Genomic DNA, 20,075 nt, shown 5'->3' on the forward strand with positions numbered 1-20,075 from the left:
TGAGAACCCCAGCAGGGGAGCAGCCTGCATGGTGAGGGAGGAAAGGGCAGGCGCAGGCCAGCGTAATAGAATCTCAATTGGCAGAGCCCCCGCGAGGTTGGATTTCCCAGGAGTTGAGCGAAGGGAGCACAGGAAGTATTTATTTCACCTGGATGGGTTGTGTGCCTCTAGGTCCGACCTCACACTTCAGGGAGCTGGCTGCTGCCCAGTTTTATTCCAGCAAGTGATACATTCTTGTGGGAGCATGTGGCTGCAAAGCCTCTTTCTGCAGTCCCCCTCCTTCAGTATAAAGGGGGAAATCCTCCAGTAGTCTTTGGGGCTGGCAGGTGGGACACACTAGTGGATGAGTGTTGTGTGCAACAAGTGATTTTTATGGAGGATGGAAGGAAATTTCCTCCCACGGGCCAAGACAAATGATTTTAAAGCAACCAAAGCCTGCTTCAGTGGGAGAGTTTCCATATAACACGTTGGTGATATTCCTTCAATTTTTTTGGTTGTTTTTATTTTTTTTCATTAAAGTCCATTGATCGTCACAAAAACCCAGGAAATGCAACTAAGGAGAAAACAAATGTCCAACCGAGATCTAAGAACCCAGAGCTACGGAGGAGACGTGGCGCTGGACTGCTGGGTGTGCACGAGGGGGCAGGAGGGGCGATCCCCACGGGGCATGGCCGCTGACCGTGGGAGACACAGGAGGGAGGCCAGGCAGCCAGCCAGGTGGTTATGTTAACCGCTGCACGATGACAGCATTGAGCAGGTTAGCTTCCTTCAGGGTCTGGTTCTCGTCAGCCAGCTCTTTGTTCGGGAAGGTAGTCATGAGGACAAAGCTGGTGGCGGCCATGGCCGGCCGGGCATCCACAATGAAGAGTCGGATGTCGCTGATCCTGTGGGAGTAGGGAAAATGGGGAGTGGTCAGCAGTGCCCTTCTCTGTCCACACCCCCTGTCCAGTGCAAGGCTCCACCCCTCCCAAGTCCCTCTCCCCCTTCCCCACAGAGCTGCCAAAGCTACTTGGAAGTACGTGGGACCATGTCTCTCCCCTGCCGAAAGCCCTTCACTATCGCTCCTGTTTTACCTGGGATAAATGCCAACACCTCACCGTGGTCCCAAGGCCTCTTTCCTCTTGTCTTCTCCCCCTTTTAGCTCATCAGTCCACACTCCCTTCCCACATTTGGGTCCTTCTCTACAGAGGCTCTGCCTGCTCCCCTTCCCATGATCCTGATCATGCCTCGGCTCAAATGCCACCTCCTGAGGGCAGCCAGCCCTCCTCAGCTCCTGGCCTCTGTGCCCTGACCTTCCTCCCACAGTACTGATCTAGGTTGTGAATAAACACTTCTGGGATGATCCGATTACTGTCGTCTCCTGTAGCCCATGAATTCTTCAAGGGCAGAAAATGTGTCTCTCATATATCACAGGAGTCACTCAGACTATCTGTCAGAAAAATTAGTGAAGGTCCACAACTCCTCAGTGCCAGGAATCCCTTTGGCAGACACTGCTTGTCTCCTGAACCAGGAGACGAAATCACCCGGAAACAAAGCCTCCTCCCCTGGAGCACTGAAACAGAAATTTTCTTCTGCCCCAAACCCCTAAAATCTATGTAAATCTATATCTAAGGGCCCGGACACACAAGGTACAGCCTGAGACTTTAAGCAGACCAAGCCCTTTCACCCAGCTAAGCCCTCTGCATGGGCTGCCCACCCTGACATTGGGCAGCAGCGTGCTGGGGTTAACAGCTCAGATCAGTGGACTGGGTCATGCCTTTAAATACCAAGCACCTGAGTGTAATGAAGGGTCCTAATGAAAAGGGGTCGAAGAAGCCTCCAGATGCTCCTGGCTCACACCTAGGGCTTGTTTCACACCTTTACCCCACAGGTGAACCCAGTCAGTACTCAAGGATTATCAAACCATCCATTGGCCCCATATGTAGGTTCTGGCTTAGTTGGCCCAGATGAAATTTAGACACCCGTGTTCTAGAGAAAGACATTGCCAAATGTATTTACTGGCAACAGTCCTCCAGTGCCTCCCCACCTAGCCTCTTCATTTTGCCGTGCCTCGGTTTCCCCACCTTTAAAATGAGGGAGGCAGCATTTGCCCTGATCCAGCCCCGATGGTCTGAGACAGTAGAGCAGGCATTCCCAGAATTCTCAACAGCCAGACCTAGGAGAGACCTTGCTGGCCTGGTGGTTCTCAGAGGCCACTTGAGGGAAGGGAGGTGGAGGAAGCAGGTGAGTGGGATGCTGCCACTGCACCCCTCTCCCCTCCATCAACCACGGCAGTTCTAATTTTCTCTCTTCTATACTTGAGCTTTAGCATCACACTTCCTTTGAACAGAGTGGCGTGGCTAAAGAGCCCTGAGGAATGCAACCCCCTGATTTTACAGAGGAGGAATGAGGTCCACAGGAGGGAAGTGAGAGGCGCTGGCCACACTGGGGAAGAGTGGGGGCCGGAGCCTAAGGCTTCAGACTTGCAGTCTGTCCCTCCCCACCAGTTCCTTCAGGGAAAGAGTGGAGGGCCAGCTGGTGTTTAGGAGGAAGAATGGCTCCCTACTTCCCACACGTCTGCAGGAGTCTGGGACACTCTAGAACAAGCTAGGGCAGAAAGCATGAGGTACCTGTGGCTGTGGTTAAATTTCTGCACCAGCCTCCCTCCATCGGCAAGCCGTATTTGGATATTTGTGGTAGGCTCTGACTCGTTGATTAAGATGGAAGAGCTGGCTTTGGCTTCGTTCTCTGCCTGCTGGGCTGGAGAGCTGGTGCTCAACACCTGGGGGGCAGTGCTGAGGAGAGAGGATCACATTAGGACATGAGCAGATACAAGACCCCTAAGCAGGAAGGGACACCCTTCTTGGATTTATACTGAGCATGGTGCTGCTGATACAGTGATCCAGACAGAATTGCTGCCCTCATGGAACTTCCAGGTCCAGCAGAATTTACCTGAAACCTTGACTGATAAGTTATTGTTAGCTCCTTCACTCTGGAGTAACCTTGGGCAAGTTACTTAACCTTCTTCCGCCTCCGTGTCTTCACCTGAACAAGGGCTTGAGGGGAGAAAAGCAGGACAGCCTGGGCCAGGAGAGACAGAGTCATGAGGCTGGAGGACCCAGGAGACCAGGATGAGTTTCAGCCTCGATGGAGTGGCAGAGGGGAGCATTCCAAGTCTGCAGCTGAGGCAGTCTGGGCACAGCCGGGCAGGTGACTGGTGGGATGTAAGGGAAACGATCCAGGTGCTTTCTCTGTGATGGAATTTTAAGGCCTGCATCCCCCAGTGCAACTCAAGTGTTTCTTGCACCCACGTGTCAACTATGTGGAGGGGGTGGGGGGCAGGCAACCAAGTGCCACACAACAAAGGGATCAATCATACAATGAATAGGACATGGTGTCTGCCCCAGTGCTTAGGGCTCAGATCTTTGAGACTAGGGTTTGAATTCACCCACTAGCTGTGTGGCCTTGGGCAAGTTACTCAAGTGCCCTTAGTTTCAACAAAGGTAGTAACAAGATTTTTAACAAGGGTTAAGGCCATAGGCCGTGCCCAGTTTTTGTGAAGACTAAAGGGGATAATTACATGAAGCATTCAGGGTGGCTGACAAACATAAATGCATATAAACTCCCAGTTCTCCACAACTGTTTGGAGCCTCCTTCTCACCTCTAAACCGTCTGTCCACCTCACTGTCAGCTTTTCTCTGAGCAAATAACCTGGCCTAGACCTTTGCAGAGAATAGAGGCCATTAGATGTGAGTTTGCTCGCTTCCCTTCAAAGCTTCTAATGAAATCAGTTCCTATGCCTCACCCTTCCCTTCACAGCCCCCAAAATGGTACTCATAGCAAATCCAACTGAAAGTGTATTCCACAGGACCCTAGTCCCTTGAGCTATCTCCAGGAAGGTTAGGAAATGCCACGTATTATACCAGCAGCATCAGAGGCCACTAGCATATTAAAGGTCTTGAGAGACTGTGCAGTTAAGGCAAACTTATTTAAGCACCGGCCGGCTCCTTTTCAATGTTACACTTGGTTCCCATGGAACCCAGTTTGTGAAATTGTATGCTCCCATGGAGCATACAATTAACCAAGAATGACTGAAAAGTGAACTTATTCTTTTGTGGGCATATGAAAAATCTGGGCTTAGAGAATTACAGAGTGGAGCCCAGGGGAGAATGCTGGCCACGCTTACCAGCGACTAGAGGAGCTTTCAGCCTCACAGCATGTGCAACTCACACGTGGGCTGGGACACACAGATCAATTCCGCCACCACAGGCCTCAAGAGTTGCTTGGACATAGTGAAAAGCTAAATGTTATCCCTGTAAATGCCTAAGACCTACTATATCTTGTTCTTAACTGGAGAGTTGACCTAATGCCTGTGAAACTAATGAACAGAACAAGATAATAGCCAAGTACTATCATTCTTCAAAGTCCTGCCCCACTTATATTTGCCTGAATTCTGGTCCAAAATCAATTGGAGATGCTACTGGCTACCCATGGGCTATAAGTGGAAGGTCACCTGAGGCACTCCCAGCCTGTGCTGCTCTTAAGGAGGATGGGGAGTAGAGGAGGACCCCCTCAATACTGGACCTCATGATTCTTCAAACAACAAGAGCAAGAGCATCTAGAGTAGAGTTCCACACTGCTCTATTCACTGCGTGGGACAGCTGCACATATCTGTTCAAAGGAGCTGGCTTCTGTATGGTCTTCCTGTGAACTGTCAACACTTGGGCTACTGCTCTCGGGCCATTTGCAGCAGTGAGGGCATTTTACCCACAGGCAGGAAAGGTCAGAGCAGATGTCTACAACAAGAGGTGTTTCTTTAGTTTCTCCCTGCAAACATCACAATAAGTTATGGAGAAACTAAGTCTCACTCAGATCCAGAACCTGAATCACCTGACTGTTCCTTGCCTTCATGGTGGGAACAAACTGGCATTTGGCACTTCCCTGCCACAATTACAAATCCACCTCCTTCACAAAAACGACCACTACGCAAGGCAGGGGAGCAGCCAAAGCTCACCTCCAACAGCAGTGACCCCCACCCCCAAATGCACTCTGGTGTCTACAACTCAAAATCGAGTAAATGCGGTCTTTCCCAAACTCAGATTAGCTCCCAACCCAGACAAACTAACATAAAACCTAGAACAAAATAAATTTAATACAACTGAAAGAATTTTCTGAAAATCTTTGAACAGAGACAACCTATTCATTCACTTTAAAGTATTTCACCAGATAATCGAGAGAGAAAACCAAGGCTAACTGATTTTCGAGGCGAACCTGAAAAAATTTTCTTAAATTTTTGGCACCTCATCATTCTGGTGGATAACAAGACAATGGAAAACACAGCAACATTTATGGAAAAAACGGAAGCAGCTGTCCACCTGATTTAGACTGAAAAGCCAAAATCCCATTTTACTTAGCTATATAAAACTGTGGGTTTTTTTTTCAGCTCAGTTTTCATAAAAAGCCAGAACTGAAATAAAATGCAAGTGAAACTGGCATGATGTTTGTTGACAAACATCATGCCTGATTATCAAGCTCTATCTCAGCTTGCGCTCATCTTGTACTTATTTCCATCCTGCTAAAATAGACTTTCTTAAAAATATTTTCATTTTTTGAGATGTGGGTCTGGCACACATAATATAGTTAGACTATCCAACAGTAGAAACATTTCCTGTTAGTATTATGAAATCAAAACCAAACTACACGGTGTTGAGTTTTTTTTTTTTTTTTTAATGGATAAACCTTGAAGGATATTGAGTTCTGAGCTCTCCCTTATAACTAGTGGTAAGGGTAAAAATTTTACAACATCTTAAAAATATGAAGCCCTTTCGAGTCAACAATTTTACTTCTAGGCCGGGCGCCGTGGCTCACGCCTGTAATCCTAGCTCTCTGGGAGGCCGAGACGGGCGGATTGTTTGAGCTCAGGAGTTCGAAACCAGCCTGAGCAAGAGCGAGACCCCGTCTCTACTAAAAATAGAAAGAAATTAATTGGACAACTAAAAATACATAGAAAAAAAATTAGCCAGACATGGTGGCGCATGCCTGTAGTCCCAGCTACTCGGGAGGCTGAGGCAGAAGGATCGCTTGAGCCCAGGAGTTTGAGGTTGCTGTGAGCTAGGATGACGCCACGGCACTCTAGCCCGGGCAACACAGTGAGACTCTGTCTCAAAAAAAACAAAAACAAACAAACAAAAAAAACCAATTTTACTTCTAGCCCAGGATTAGGGAGTATTCAAAGATTTAAATACAGAGATATTTAACACAATATTTTTTATAACGCTGGCAGCTGCCTAAACATTTAACAGCAGGGACTGGTTAAATTATAGCACATCCGTGGGCTAGAAAGTTATGTAAGCATTAGAAACAAAAGTGTAGAAATACATTTACTGAGATGGAATGACAGCCATACTTCACTGATTAGGACAAAAGCAGGTGAGAAAAACAGCCTGTTTACAAACACACACATTATGTACTTGAACAAGAGTAGAAGGACATACTCCCCAGATACTAAGTGGACACTTCTGGGTATTAGGTTTGGGATAGTTTTTAATTCTTTAACTGTACTTTCTATTTTTTTTTGTTTTTAAGATGAACACGTTTTACTTTAATAATAAAAGAAAAAAAGTTATCAGATACTCCTTAAAGTTCACCACAACTGACAGGGAAGCTCACTCTGAGAACAGCCATCCTGGGCTAGCTCACAGCCTCCAGTGTGGCAAATGAAATGACAGCAGGGCTGACATAACTGTTCTGGTCCTGGTAAACCTTATGTCCTGAGCTCTGACCCTTGCTCCCGATGAGGCATGACTGCTGACAGGGAGGTAGGGGATTCCAGGATAGAGCCAGCCAGAAGCTCACAGGGCACAGCTGCTGGTAGACCAAGCTCTGATCCCTGCAGAGGTGGTGAGGTGAGCAAGGGCAGTAGCTACCTTGAGAACTGCCAGATGTAGGTGAGATAAGGTGTCTTGCTGTGCAGGAGTATGGGAAGGAATGCCAATCAGAAGGCCTGGGTTCCAGTTCTGGCTCCACACTGGTCACGTGCCCAAGGGCAAGCCACTAAAGTTCAAGAGCCTCAGCTTTCCCTCTGCAAAATAAGGATTGTACCGGCATGGGGGGGTCACTATGTATGCTCGGAGTGCTTGTGTGCACAGTCCCTCTGAAGAATACTGACCAAGCGACTCCATGGTCATGGCCAAAGCTAATGGGCCCTGAAAGAAGGCAGCCTACCTAAAGGCTGGCCCTATGGGTCTGGTGGAAGAACCCTGCCTATCAGGGATAACAGTGACTATTAACCAATCAGATCCCATCAGAGGGTTTGAATGCAAGATCGAGAATGTCTGTTGGGGCAAAGTGTACAGAAGTGAGAAGACAAGGCAGTGGCAGAGGACACAAGGTGGAAAAGTCATAGGAAGTGACAGAATGTCAGGAAAGGCCAAAGAAATACAGATAAGAGCTGCTGAGCTGCTATAATGGTGGAGCACCAGCCTGCATAGCAGGCACAACGCCCTTGAGCGCCCCTGGATCCCGAGTTATGCTATTGTGAGGCCTGGCTGGGTAGCAGAGTACAAAAGTCCTTATTCCCCTTGGAATTCCCATTTCAGCCTTAAGCTATCAAGGACATACATCGTCCCTGAACACCCTAGATTACTGAGTCAAAGCAGCAATTATGTTACACTTTCTGTTTACACTGACTGCTCACTATGGAGCAGTGCTCTATTATGTATCAGGTCATTTATTCCTCGCAACATTAATCCTAGGAGGTATGCACTCTTATTAGTCCAAATTTATTTTTTGACTTATTCTTAATTTTTTTTTGAGAGACAGGGTCTCACTCTTTCACCCAGGCTGGAGTGCAGTGGCACAATCACAGCCTTGAACTCCTGGGCTCAAGTGATCCTCCTGCCTCAGCCTCCTGCGTAGCTGGGACTATGGGTGCATGCCACCATACCCAGCTAATTTTTTTTACTCTTTGTAGAGATAGGATCTCGCTATGGTGCCTGGGCTAGTTTCAAACTCCTGGACTCAAGTGATCCTCTTGCCTTGGCCTCCCGAAGTGCTGGGATTATAGGCGTGAGCCATTGCGCCCGGCCACTGGTCCCAATTTATAGTTGAGGCAACTAAGGCTATGCAGTCCAAGGTCACACAGCTAGAAGCAAAGAATCAGAGATATAAACTCAGGCCTACTAACTCCAAACAAAGCCCATGTTCTCCACACTCTTCCTCCCATAAAAATAAAATTTGAAGTACTCTGTAAACAGTAAAGACCTAACCAAAGTAAACTACACACAAGGGCTGCCAGGTCTGGCAGGTGTGACTGACATAGTCTGGCTCCCACCTGTGCCGCTCCTTACCTGCCCAGTTTCTGACCCTCTCCAGTGAAGGCTTTGAAGGCTCCCTTGGGCTTCACGAAGTCCTCATCCCGATGGTCCTCCATATCCAAATTCACCTGCCCACCGTGAGCTAACCTCCGCAGCTCTGCTGGCACCTCCCTGCAGGAGAAAAGGCCATGCTGGGGTCCACAGAGAGAAGATGGAAGTGACAGTGATGGGGCTGAGAGGAGATGAAACCTCTCAGCCCCAATGGTGAAAATTGATGGGCCTCTGCGGGGAGCTGGCGACTCTAGTGGCTACCTGTCCGCCTCCACCTTCTCTCTTGCCTGCTCAGTCACAGCAGACACCTATTTCTTATTTGGCCACTTGGCTCTGTCCCAGGTCCAAGGGGAAAAATGTACACACAAAGTTTTTGGAGCAGAATATATATCATGAATATATATCTTAACTGTGCTAAATCTGTTTCAAAAAATTTGCTTCTCAAATAATAAACATCCTGCCTCTTTCTTTCCCACCTGCTATCTCATTCACTGATTCGGGACCTGGAGGAGGGATTTTCTGCTCACCCTCTACGGATAGACTCCAGAAACTGGGCATTGGATGGGTCTTGGTAGCTTCTGAGTTCACCATTGTCCAGGCTGAATCCAGTCTTCCAGAGCTTCAATACTACATGAACCTGTGATGACAGGAGGTAAGCAGTCAATACATTGTCTGCAACCTTGCAAGCACACCACCTTGAGCCTGCAAATTATTGGGTTTTTATGATTTCACTGTGTTGGTATTACTAAAGCACACACAGACACATAAATACACACATGCATTCAAAGGGAAATCAATCAACAAGTAAACTAAATAAGCATTAACCTAGAACAGGAAGGAGGTATGGCACAGGTTAAGAGCATGTGCTTTGTTAAGGAAACCTGGGCTCGTATCTTGACTTTGCCACTACTAGCTTGGTAGCTCCGAGCAGGTGACTCAGTCAAAGCTGTGGCTTCCTTATCTGTAGTGCTACCAGTGTGCTTGGTATGTAGCTGGTTCAACCAAACTAGCATGGCAAATCTACTCACAGACTATTTTGCAGTCACTAAAAATGATATCTACAATTTCTGTTAACAACAACTCCCCATACGTAGTCATAGGTAAGGATTTAGAAGGCTGAAAACCAATGTACTAGCAGCTGCTGCCTTAAGTAGACAGGATTTTTATTTTCTCTTTGCTTTTGTCTTGAAATAAAAACCAAAACGATTTAGAATATATATGATAGAAATTGATGGTCTCAAGGCTACCAGAAAATGTTTGTGATATAATATGAAATAAAGATTCAAAATTGTCTGTATAGCATGATTACACTTATAAGGGAGATCCTATGCACAGGGAAAACAAGTACTGGATGATAATTAGGAAAACAAAAAAAAGCTGCATTTCAGGCCTTCACTGGTGGTGTGAAGACCAAGCTTTTCAGCCATCCCCACACCACCGGAGAACACCAGATGCACTGTTCCTCTGCCTGAGATCCACGGAATGTTTAGAAAACTTCATTTATCCACCCCTTTCTCCCACCCATTCTCCCCAGAACCCCTCGCCCAGGCAGATGAGAGCTGCCTTTGATTTTCCCATAAGCACCATCTCTGTAGGCTTCCCTTTCAGAGGCTGCCGGTTCACACACAATATGTAACCATTCCCATCTAAAAAATGGCAGAACAGACAGTCTGCAAGTTTCCCCTGTGGGATGGTAGATACACACTCACATCTTGGCTGGAATGCTGCCTCCTTTCTCCTGCCACGTAGGCAGATTCTTCCTCTGGTGCTGCCCCAAGGCGGTAGCCACCTCCTGCAAATGGCTATAAAGGACAAGTTCATAAACATTTGAGGGGTTTAGTCAATGATCGGGGGGTTATTCAGATACAATGAGTGTATCTTAGGTAAATGGGAAGAAAGAGTTTGATAAAGTTCCTGATCGAGCTTGTTAACAACTAGACACACTTTCCTCTGGGTGTCAAACTCAGTGCCAGGTAGTATGCTAAACGAATTAAGTGGCCAGGATTGGCGTGAAAGCTGGAAGGTACAGGGGTTGGGGGGTGGAGTGGTATGCAGCTTAAGGGAACAGCTACAACTAAGCTCTAGTTAACTTAACCATGGCCATGTAGGAATTTGGCACAGGGTAAGATCAAAGACTTCATGATTTTCCCAAAGAAGAGAAAAACTCAGATTTTATATAAAACAGGTGACTATTAATTCAATTAAAACAAAATAAAGCAAAACACCAAGTAGGTCAAATTGGATAGGCCAAACAAAACATGTTTGTAGGACCTGATTCAGACCATAGCTCACGGGTTTGAAAACTTTGCCCCACATCTTGGTTTCACGTTTAAAGGGTAAGAGAAACTATACCAGTGTTCTGTACAGGAGGCCAAGTAAGCAAATGGAAAAAAAATAATAAAACAAAATCAGTCACTACTAGGGTGAAGGCCTCCTTCCCAGCTCCAGAACTTGAGTCCTTTGGGCAAAGACAACGACCCTTATGCTCACTCTCGGTTTACTGGTCTCTCCAGGGCTCTTGGTCACTCGCTCCACAGCTACAGCTCCATGCTCCTTGGCACCTTTAAAGAGATCATCCACCAGCTCGTTGGGACTTTTCTTCCTGGGAGGGCCAACAATCTGCTGTCCACTTCTCTCTGAGCCCCCAGCATAAAACCTGCACAGAAAATGTACCTCTAACACCAAACGCACTTGGAAAACATGGATAGAGCATGCAACAGGTTCTGGGCTAAATGCTGGGCACACTGAGGTGAAGGGTACCATGCCTGTCTTTAGAGAACTTACTGGCTAGTTGGGGACACATGTAAGGAGGCAGGCAGGTACAATGCAACGTGAGCAGCAATAGAAGTAAGGGCTTTCTGGGAACACTGAACTGGGAATGACAGCCAAGGCTTCCTAGAAGAGCGTCTTCTGGGCTGAGTCTTGAGGATGGGTTTACCAGGTGAACAATTCAGGGAAGGGCATTCCAGGCATGCACAACAGCGTGTCAACTCAGGAGAGAGTCCCAGCTGGGAACTATCCATCTGGTGGCCAGCACCTCTCCAGGAGACAGCGACTACACTCATGGTCAGAAGCAGCTACAACTAGTAACTCTGGGTTAACGGTGGCAGTGATGTGGTTAGTACAAGCAGATGGGTTCCAGTCCTGGCTGTGCCACTGTGTGATCCTGGGCAAGTCAATGCACTGTTCTATAACTCACTTTCCTTATTGCTGAAATGGAAGGGAAGGACCACATGCCCTACCTACCTGCTCCTTAAGTCAGGGTCGTGAGGTTCAAATCAGCAGATGTATGCAAAAGAACAAGCACAGAGTAATGCACACATGTAAGATGGTGTGATACAGCACCAAGAGCTCCCCCAAGCCTCACCTCACCTTGCCATTCATGTGAGATACACTGCAGGCCCTGAAGAGAGGGTACTGGAGGTCAGGGAAGCTCTAGTCTCAAACACAAGCCCCAAGACACCACAAAGGGCTTTGCAATGGGCCAGGCACAGCTTGAGATTAAGTTAGGACTTTTTTTTTTTTTCACCTGGGTCTGAAAACCAATTGTCATGTAGCCTGGCCGACTGTCTCCTTCTCATTCCTATTCACAGTTAGGTATCAATAGCATGTCCTCGAGTGGGGAAAATTGACAACCTATAGAAATTAGTCTCAGCCCTCTATTTCCTGACATTTACCAGGGAATGTGAGGCAAAGCCACAGGCCCTGGCAAGAACGACAGTACCAGTGTCCTTTCAGGTCTGAAATCCCAAAGGGCCAAGGAAGTAATAGGGATGTGAAATAAAGGAAGGTCACTGCCTGGAGGATGTGCTGGGTAGGAGAAGGAGGTGGTCATTTAGGAGCTAGGCATTCACATACTTGATGGCACTGCCTTTCCCTCAAGAACTATAAAACCCCCAAATTAACATATATTCCTGCATCTGAGTGTATCTAAAAGGCGGTTTCAGAGGGAGTGTGAAGGTCACAATACGGATGGAAACAGAGAATAGAACACATGTAATTTCTCAGCTCACTTCCCAAAGACTGACCATGATGAGGTAACTGCATTTCCATAATGGTTATTATACAGTGTTCCTCAGGAATGTTTGACAGACCGAGGCAGATCCTATGGAGAACCAAAGGCCATGAAATGAGGCTGTAGCCAGCTCATTCTTGTTCATGCCAGGTAGATGAAGTTCTGCTCAATGGACTGTAAGGTCTTTATTAAGGGATCTCAAAGCCTTGGCTTAAGAACTAGGAGTTTGTGATCAAGAGCCTTAAAAATATTCATGCTCTTGACTTGGTATTTCCATTTCTAAAAACTATTCTAAGAAAATAATCTAAAATGTGGCCAAAGATTAGTACTGATATTTACAGTAGTAAAAAACTGGAAACAACATAAATGTTGGATATCCCATATGATGGATTATTATAGCCACTGACTGAAAATGCTTATAAAGAATTTTAATGACATAGAGAAGTGTTTGAGATGCAGCATTGATCCAACAAGAGCAAGAAACAAAATTATCTGAACTTCACCATGTAAAAATACAACATAAAAAAAAGCATATTTGTATATAGAACAAGTACTGAATGGAAATATGCTAAAATATTAACCACTATTACCGAAGAGTAGATGAGTGTTATACTTTTTTATTACACTAGTCTGTATTTTCCACAACGTACATTTTTATTATAACATTTCTAAAGGTTAAAAACAAACAGATGTGAGTGTGTACTGAGGGAATATACACGTATATTATTCTGTTTATTACATGATGTATTGTTTTTTAAATTAAAAAGAAAAAGCTGGAAAGAAATACACCAAAAAAATTGATACCTAGTTACGTCCTGGTTGTGATATAATGAATGAACTTTCTCCTTCTTTTTAAATTTTTTTAACAGCAAATTGGCAATTTATAAGTGTATATATTTACGGGGAACAAAGTGATGTTATGATTTATGAATATGATGCAGAGTAATTAAATCAAGCTACTTAGCCATCACCTCAAATACTCACATTTTTTGTGAAGAGAACATTTGAAATTTACTCTTCACAATTTTGAAATGTACATACAGTTTTATTAACTATATCCATCATGCTGTGCAACAGACCTCACACAGACACACACAAAACCCATATTCCTCCTGAGATTTTGTAACCTTGACCATCCTCTCCCCATTACTTCCACCCCCCTGCCTCTGTAACCACATTCTACTTTTATGAATTCGATTCTTTTAGATTTTACATGTTAAGTGAGAACATGAGGTATTTTTTTTCCTATGCCTGGCTTATTTTACTTAGCATAACATTCTCCAAGTCTATCCATGTTGTTGCAAATGGCAGAACTTCCTTCTTTTCAAAGGCTGAATAGTATTCCATTGTGTGTATATGACACATTTTCTTTATCCATTCCTCTGTGGATAAGATACTTGGGCTGACTCCATAATTTGGCTATTGTGCACAGTGCTGCAATGAGCATGAAAGTGCAGACATAATTTTGACAAACTGATTTCAGGTCTTTTGGGTAAATGCCAGAAGTGGGACTGTTAGATCCTTTTTTCCTTCTTAACAATGTGTTTCCCTCACCCAATATTACTCAATAAATACACATTATTTAAATAATTAGAAAAACAACAACAAACTCAGAATGTCACAAAAGAAAAAGAATAGTAACAGGGGACAGGGATCACATCTAAACTACAGGGGGTAAGAGACTGCTCCTAGAGTATAACCCACCTAGACCAGCTCGCAGTAGTAGCAGCCAATAATAACTGAGCATGCTTACCAGGTCCTGTTCTAGGTGATTTACACTGCGCGTTACGGTGGACTTTTGTACGGACTGTACTCGCTCCCCTGCGCCACCGACCCACCTCCCCATCAAACACTCACCTCTGCCCTTCCTCCTCCTCCTCGTCCTCATCTTGATCATGAATGAGGTCTCTGAAGGATGTCACCCTATTATCACTGGAGACACAGAAAGGAGCAAAATGATCTCAGGGATAGTTAAAGAAAGATAACCTCCACCATCAGCTACCAAGGAGTTGAAGACACTGAACTGTTTTTTTTTGGTGGAGCAGGAGGAGGATATATGTGGAAAAAGGTTAACCCCCCTAGTTTACATGTAAAATAATGTCGCATTTATTTCTTCAAGGTTACACAGGGCTGAGAATAAATGAGAAAGTGCTACTGTGAGGTAAAATGAAATCCAATTTAAGCTGTCCTGGCAGAGGTATGGGGGGATACAGGGTCTGCAGTACTTTAAAAACTTAATACTGGATAGCTACTTTCATCATTTAACTTTTAAATACTGAACGAATGCCTATGTGCCAGGCCCTGAGTTGGATACGAGGTCTATAATCAGACACAATTCTTAGCCTTGAGTTACTTAATGGCTAGTGGCACAGATGGGCCAGGAAACCATCCACTAAATGCTATGCAATAGGGACAGTGACAGAAGAAAGTATACGGGGCCAGGTAAGCACAGAGCCTCTTGTTCTGGCGGGGACAGTAGGAAGGAATGGAGCAACACAGAGAAAAGCTTCCCGGAAAAATGTGATATTTGGACCAAGCACCAAAGAACTGGTGGACAGTCAGGTGGCTAAAGCATAATGGGGTTGGTGGGGAAAGGGGATTGGTACAGCATTACAGGAAGGCAGCATACACAAACTGTAACACATTAACGGACAGTCAAGAAGTAGAAATGAAATGTACATGTGGGTGACAGCAACCGGGGAGAGAAAGCTTCTGTCTGCTTCTGCTGTAGGTTAGTCAAGAAAAAGTATTTATTAATATTTAGGAAAAAAGCAGTGTTGTGTGGGGTGGGCACCCCTAACTGAGTGTGAGAAGGGTTAACTCCCTCCTCTGACATTGTCTTTCACTGTCACTTTTTTCCTAGTTTAGATGTGTCCTCATGGAACAAGCTTAGTTTTTCAAGGATGAGATACAAATTTTATAAAGCTTAAAAAAAATTCTGTATTTCTTAGGGGAAAAAAGTAGCTTCCCTATAATATCGGGGGAAGAGGGTAATGCAGGTTTAATGAAGCTAACCACAGAGGAGGAGTTGTTTACTGGGAGGAAAGCTCCAGCTCAGTCTTGAAGATTTATTTCAAGAAGACAATCAGGGAACAGAAGAGGTTTTGAGGTTCCATCAACTACAAATGAGAGGACAAAGACCAATCAACATAACAAATATATCCCTGTGTGAGTTAGCTCCTGATGGCAGCCTCCTTGGGCATTATTTGATGCTCAACAGGACATGGTTCAAAATGAGCCATGTAATGAGATCTGTACTAGTGCCCTGAGAGGCTTATTCCACTCACCTTCCATAGATATGCAGCCCAGTCTCTTCAAATAACTGGGCTAGGATGAGTATCTATGGAAAAAAAAAAAAATCCTCTATCTCCCCATTGTTAAGTACTTTCAAATATACATGTGTACACTTGCTTGAGCAAACTACTTCTGGGGGCTATGGGTTTCTTTCTCCAAAAATTCTTATACCCAGATTCTGATGGTATCTGACACAGATTCTGGCATCCGTGTACCTGATTCCAATCTCAACTCTGCCTCCCACCTCTGGGATCTTGGGCATGCTATTTAAATTCTCTGAGCCTTCAATTTTTCACATGTAAATGGAAACAATTATAGCACCAACCTTATGGGCTTTCTGCGTACAGATGGGGTACTGAGGCATGTGAAGCCCTTGTATGGTGTGGTACACTTAAGTGCTACTCTTGAGTAGTGGTTCTCCAAGTGTGGTCATGGACCAGGAGCATCAGCATCACAGTGAACCTGTGAGAAATGCAAATTCTTAGGCCTCACCTTAATCCTCTTGAATCAGAAACTATGGAAGGGGTACCCAGCAATCTGGTTTTAAGGAGATGTCCACATAATTCTGGTGCACATTCAAGTTTGAGAACCACTACTCTGGAGTAATATTTTGAGTCATCTTATGGCATGGATGTTCTGGGGACATTACCAATATCAGAATACTTTGCCCTATGGTTTCCACAAATTGGCAAATGTCTCAGAAAGTTCAATTGTTTGGTATTAAACTCTTATCTCCCAGGCTACCCTGGCACCCTGAAATGGCACAAAAGTCCTTTGTCAGATCACATTTTCTGCTTTTAATCTGGTCATCTTAGCTCTGTGACAGCAGCTCTCCGTGATGATGGAAATGCTGTATCTGTACTGTCCAATAACTGAACATTCAAAATGTGTTAGTGAAAATGAATAACAATGTTTGTTTTATTTAATTCTAATTAATTTAAGGTGGCCAGTGGCTACTTTATTGGATAGCGTAGTTTTAGAGAATCAGACAATGATGGTTCTTTCTATAATAAGAAAGTATGGGGCCGGGCGCGGTGGCTCACGCCTGTAATCCTAGCACTCCGGGAGACCAAGGGGGAAGGATTGGTAGAGCTCAGGAGTTGAAGACCCCATCTCTACTAAAAACAGAAAATCAGCCAGGTATCATGGTGTATGTCTGTAGTCCCAATTACTTGGGAGGCTGAGGCAAGAGAATCACTTGAGCCCAGGAGTTTGAGGTTGCAATGAGCTATGATGATACCACTGCACTCTATCTGGATGACAGAGTAAGACTCTTTGTCAAAAAAAAGAAAAGAAAAAAAAGAAAAAGTAAATTTTAGTTAGATGAAAGTGGGAACAAAAGAAAGAAACTAACTTTAACTCTTGCTTAATCCTATGTGCAGGGGTGGGAGGTGTTGGGCAGGGAGGCGGCACGAGGCAGAAGCAGCTTTGGATTTACACAGACTTGGCCTTGAATCTGCCGTAACAGCAGCTGTAAGTTACTCAACCTTTCTAACTCAGGATCTGACCTGTGAAATGGTGAGCATTCTACCTACTTCTGAAGCTGCTGAGAGGTACAGCAAAAGAATACCTGGCAGCGCTAGACAGAGAGAGCTCTTGAAATACTAGCCATCCACCTCCAGGAACTTACAATTTACTTAGGGAGAAAAATTAAGTTAAATACCAGGAAAAAAATTCAGGGCAACAGAGGAGAAATGTTACCCAGTAGTACATGGTAAAAGAAGTGAATGAATTACAGTTGTGACCGGAGCTCTGAGGAAGAGGACTGTGGTGTGCTGCCTAGCCAGGGGTTGGGTATAACATAACACGTTCAGTAGAAGAGCAGGGATGGAGGTGAACATGAAAGGATGAACGGGATTTGGATAGACAGAAAGCAAGAGAGCAGACGCGTCCAATCAAGTAAGAGCCTTCAACAAAAGCAGGAGAATAAAAAATAAGGCAGAATTGCGACACCAAAGAAATCAGTTTGGTTGGAACAGAGGATTTAAGAAATGAGGCAAAGAGAGTAAGATTAGGAAGGTAGGTTCAGGGCAAACCCTGGAGGACTTGGAACGTCCACAAGGAAAGGCAGTACATTCTTGTGGCTGACAGCTAAGATGCTGAATGCAGAAACAGCCCTGCATTTAAATCCTGTTTTACTTGCTCTGTGATCTTGGAAAGATGCCACGCTTTAGTGTCCTCACCTGTAAATGAGGATAATAGCAACAGTACTCACCCCACGGGGTTGCTGTGAGGACTAAAAAGATGTATATGTAAAGGCTTACCCCAGTGCCCGGCACCTATTAAGTACTCAATAAATGACAGCTGTTATTATTGAGGAGTTTTTGACTTTCTCCCACAGAAATGGTTAACATATTCATGTCCCACAGCTCTTTGAGAAGCTCATAAAAAGTATGGATTTTCTTGCCAGAAAGATACCTGCCAACATATACATAAACTTTTGCCTGTAATTTCAGGTAATTTATAGACCTTCTCACGCCCATTCCACAGATTCCTCCTAAGGTTCAGGGGCTCCAATATTAAGAACCCTTGTTGTGGAGTCAGAGGAGGAACTTACTGATTGTTGCTCTGAGGCAGCAGTGACCACGTGAAAGGTATTTGAGATGATGGTGGGGGGTGGGAGAGCCCAGCAGCAGGCTAAGTGCCCTGTGACAGCCAGGTCACAGAACTCCACTGAGGTGCTAGCACAACTTTGGCTTCTCCTGAGAATGCAGTGTTTTCTTCTTGGACAAGAATGATGATGTAACAAACTGTGCCCTCCCATCCCCTTTTCTTTCTTTCTTTTTTTTTTTTTTTTTTGAGACAGAGTCTCGCTTGGTTGCCCTGGCTAGAGTGCCGTGGCATCAGCCTAGCTCATAGTGACCTCGAACTCCTGGGCTCAAGTGATCCTCCTGCCTCAGCCTCCCGAGTAGCTGGGACTACAGGTGTGTGCCACCATGCCCAGCTAATTTTTTCTATTTTTAGTTGCCTGGCTAATTTCTTTCTATTTTTTCAGTAGAGCTGGGGTCTGCCTCTTGCTAAGGCTGGTCTCAAACTCATGACCTCAAGCAATCCTCCCGCCTCGGCCTCCAGCCCCTTTTTCTTGGCTTCACCTAAGCCCAGTACTCAGTCTGAGGCTTAATCAAAACAACAAGGCAAGCCCTCTTGGCCTAAATGTGTGTCCAGTCTTTTACTCACTTCGGTCTTAATGTTAAACTCTATTTCCTTGATTCATTTACTTTTATGCCTATTTTTAAATATACATACTTATAGAATAGGCAAGGTATACAGAACAGGGAAATTGAGAATGGATGCTAAAAATGATAATAATGACAGCAGCTAACACATACTGTTGTTCAAAATGCTTTGTAAGTATTAACTCATTTAATCTCCCATGTGGTAGGTACTACTATCCTTCCCATTAGACAGGTGAGGAAAAAGAGGGACTGAAATGTTAAGTTACCTGCCCGAGGTCACAAAGCTCTTAAGCGACAGAACTGAGATTTGAATGTAGGCAGTCAGGCTCCTGGGCCCATGCTAATAAACCACTACCTGGAAAGGACTTAGAGACTGCTGGAGAAGCGAGGAGTAAACATGTGGTTGGCATTGGAGGCTATGTTTCAACTTCTCCCATTCTGTACTTCTGACATGGCAAAACCCCAACATTACCCTGAGGTGGCTGTCAGAGACTCATACCCAGGAAATCAGCCATCTCTGCTAGCAGCTGCAAGAACAGCCCCTATCCTAACAACCACGTCCCAGGCAGTAACGTCCTGATGTGCCATTACTGATACCCCACAGGTTAGCACCTGAAATAACTGAAAGATCATCCTACTACCTACTCCCATCTGGAGATGGGAGTTGGGGAAAAAAGTCAGAGCAGCAATGAGATGTGGGGTTAGTGTTCCTTCTTCAAAGGGATGAAAAGTACTTTAAACCTCAGATGCCCCTGGAGAGAAACATAATCTATTACTTCATAGCAAAGAAACACTACATCTATACTCTGGGATTGAATTCAAACTCAGATAAAATTTTCTGGCTAAAACATATACTAGAGAGTAGAAGAAAACAGGCTAAAGCAGAGAAGGGAGTCACTTTGCAGGAAGTGCCCCTGTCTGTCTTGTGGAAGGCCAGCATTTTCCCACTTTGCAGATCACAGCAGTAATCTGCTGTGGGAGCCAGGAAGGCCAATGGGATCACAAAGGTTGGTACTGTTTCACCTAATAAGGTCTCCCTAGTCAATTTGGAAAAGGGTAGGTTATATAGGTTTAATCTGTACAAGACTTCCTAGGCCGGGCGCGGTGGCTCACGCCTGTAATCCTAGCTCTCTGGGAGGCCGAGGCGGGCAGATTGTTTGAACTCAGGAGTTCGAGACCAGCCTGAGCAAGAGCGAGACCCCGTCTCTACTAAAAATAGAAAGAAATTAATCAGACAACTAAAAA

At 45.0% G+C, this 20,075-nt stretch overlaps 1 protein-coding gene across 2 annotated transcripts in view; it reads right to left on the minus strand.

Moving 5' to 3' along the window:
* Positions 1–471: 471 nt before the first annotated feature.
* NSFL1C (NSFL1 (p97) cofactor (p47)) overlaps positions 472–20,075 on the minus strand; it is a 22,764-nt gene continuing 3,160 nt past the window's right edge. The window contains exons 3-10 of one of the 2 annotated variants that reach the window (XM_012637700.1): positions 14,218–14,292; positions 11,592–11,597; positions 10,836–11,001; positions 10,055–10,147; positions 8,873–8,982; positions 8,328–8,465; positions 2,610–2,774; positions 472–884 (exon numbers count right to left, since the gene is read on the minus strand). In XM_012637700.1, coding sequence (XP_012493154.1) covers positions 722–884; positions 2,610–2,774; positions 8,328–8,465; positions 8,873–8,982; positions 10,055–10,147; positions 10,836–11,001; positions 11,592–11,597; positions 14,218–14,292 — 916 coding nt within the window. In that variant the 3' untranslated portion in view covers positions 472–721. The remainder of the gene's footprint in view (positions 885–2,609; positions 2,775–8,327; positions 8,466–8,872; positions 8,983–10,054; positions 10,148–10,835; positions 11,002–11,591; positions 11,598–14,217; positions 14,293–20,075) is intronic. The other variant, XM_012637701.1, reaches the window with a different exon arrangement.

This window comes from Propithecus coquereli, unplaced genomic scaffold (assembly GCF_000956105.1).
Source record: "Propithecus coquereli isolate 6110/MARCELLA unplaced genomic scaffold, Pcoq_1.0 Scaffold122, whole genome shotgun sequence".
NCBI classification, from domain to species: domain Eukaryota; kingdom Metazoa; phylum Chordata; class Mammalia; order Primates; family Indriidae; genus Propithecus; species Propithecus coquereli.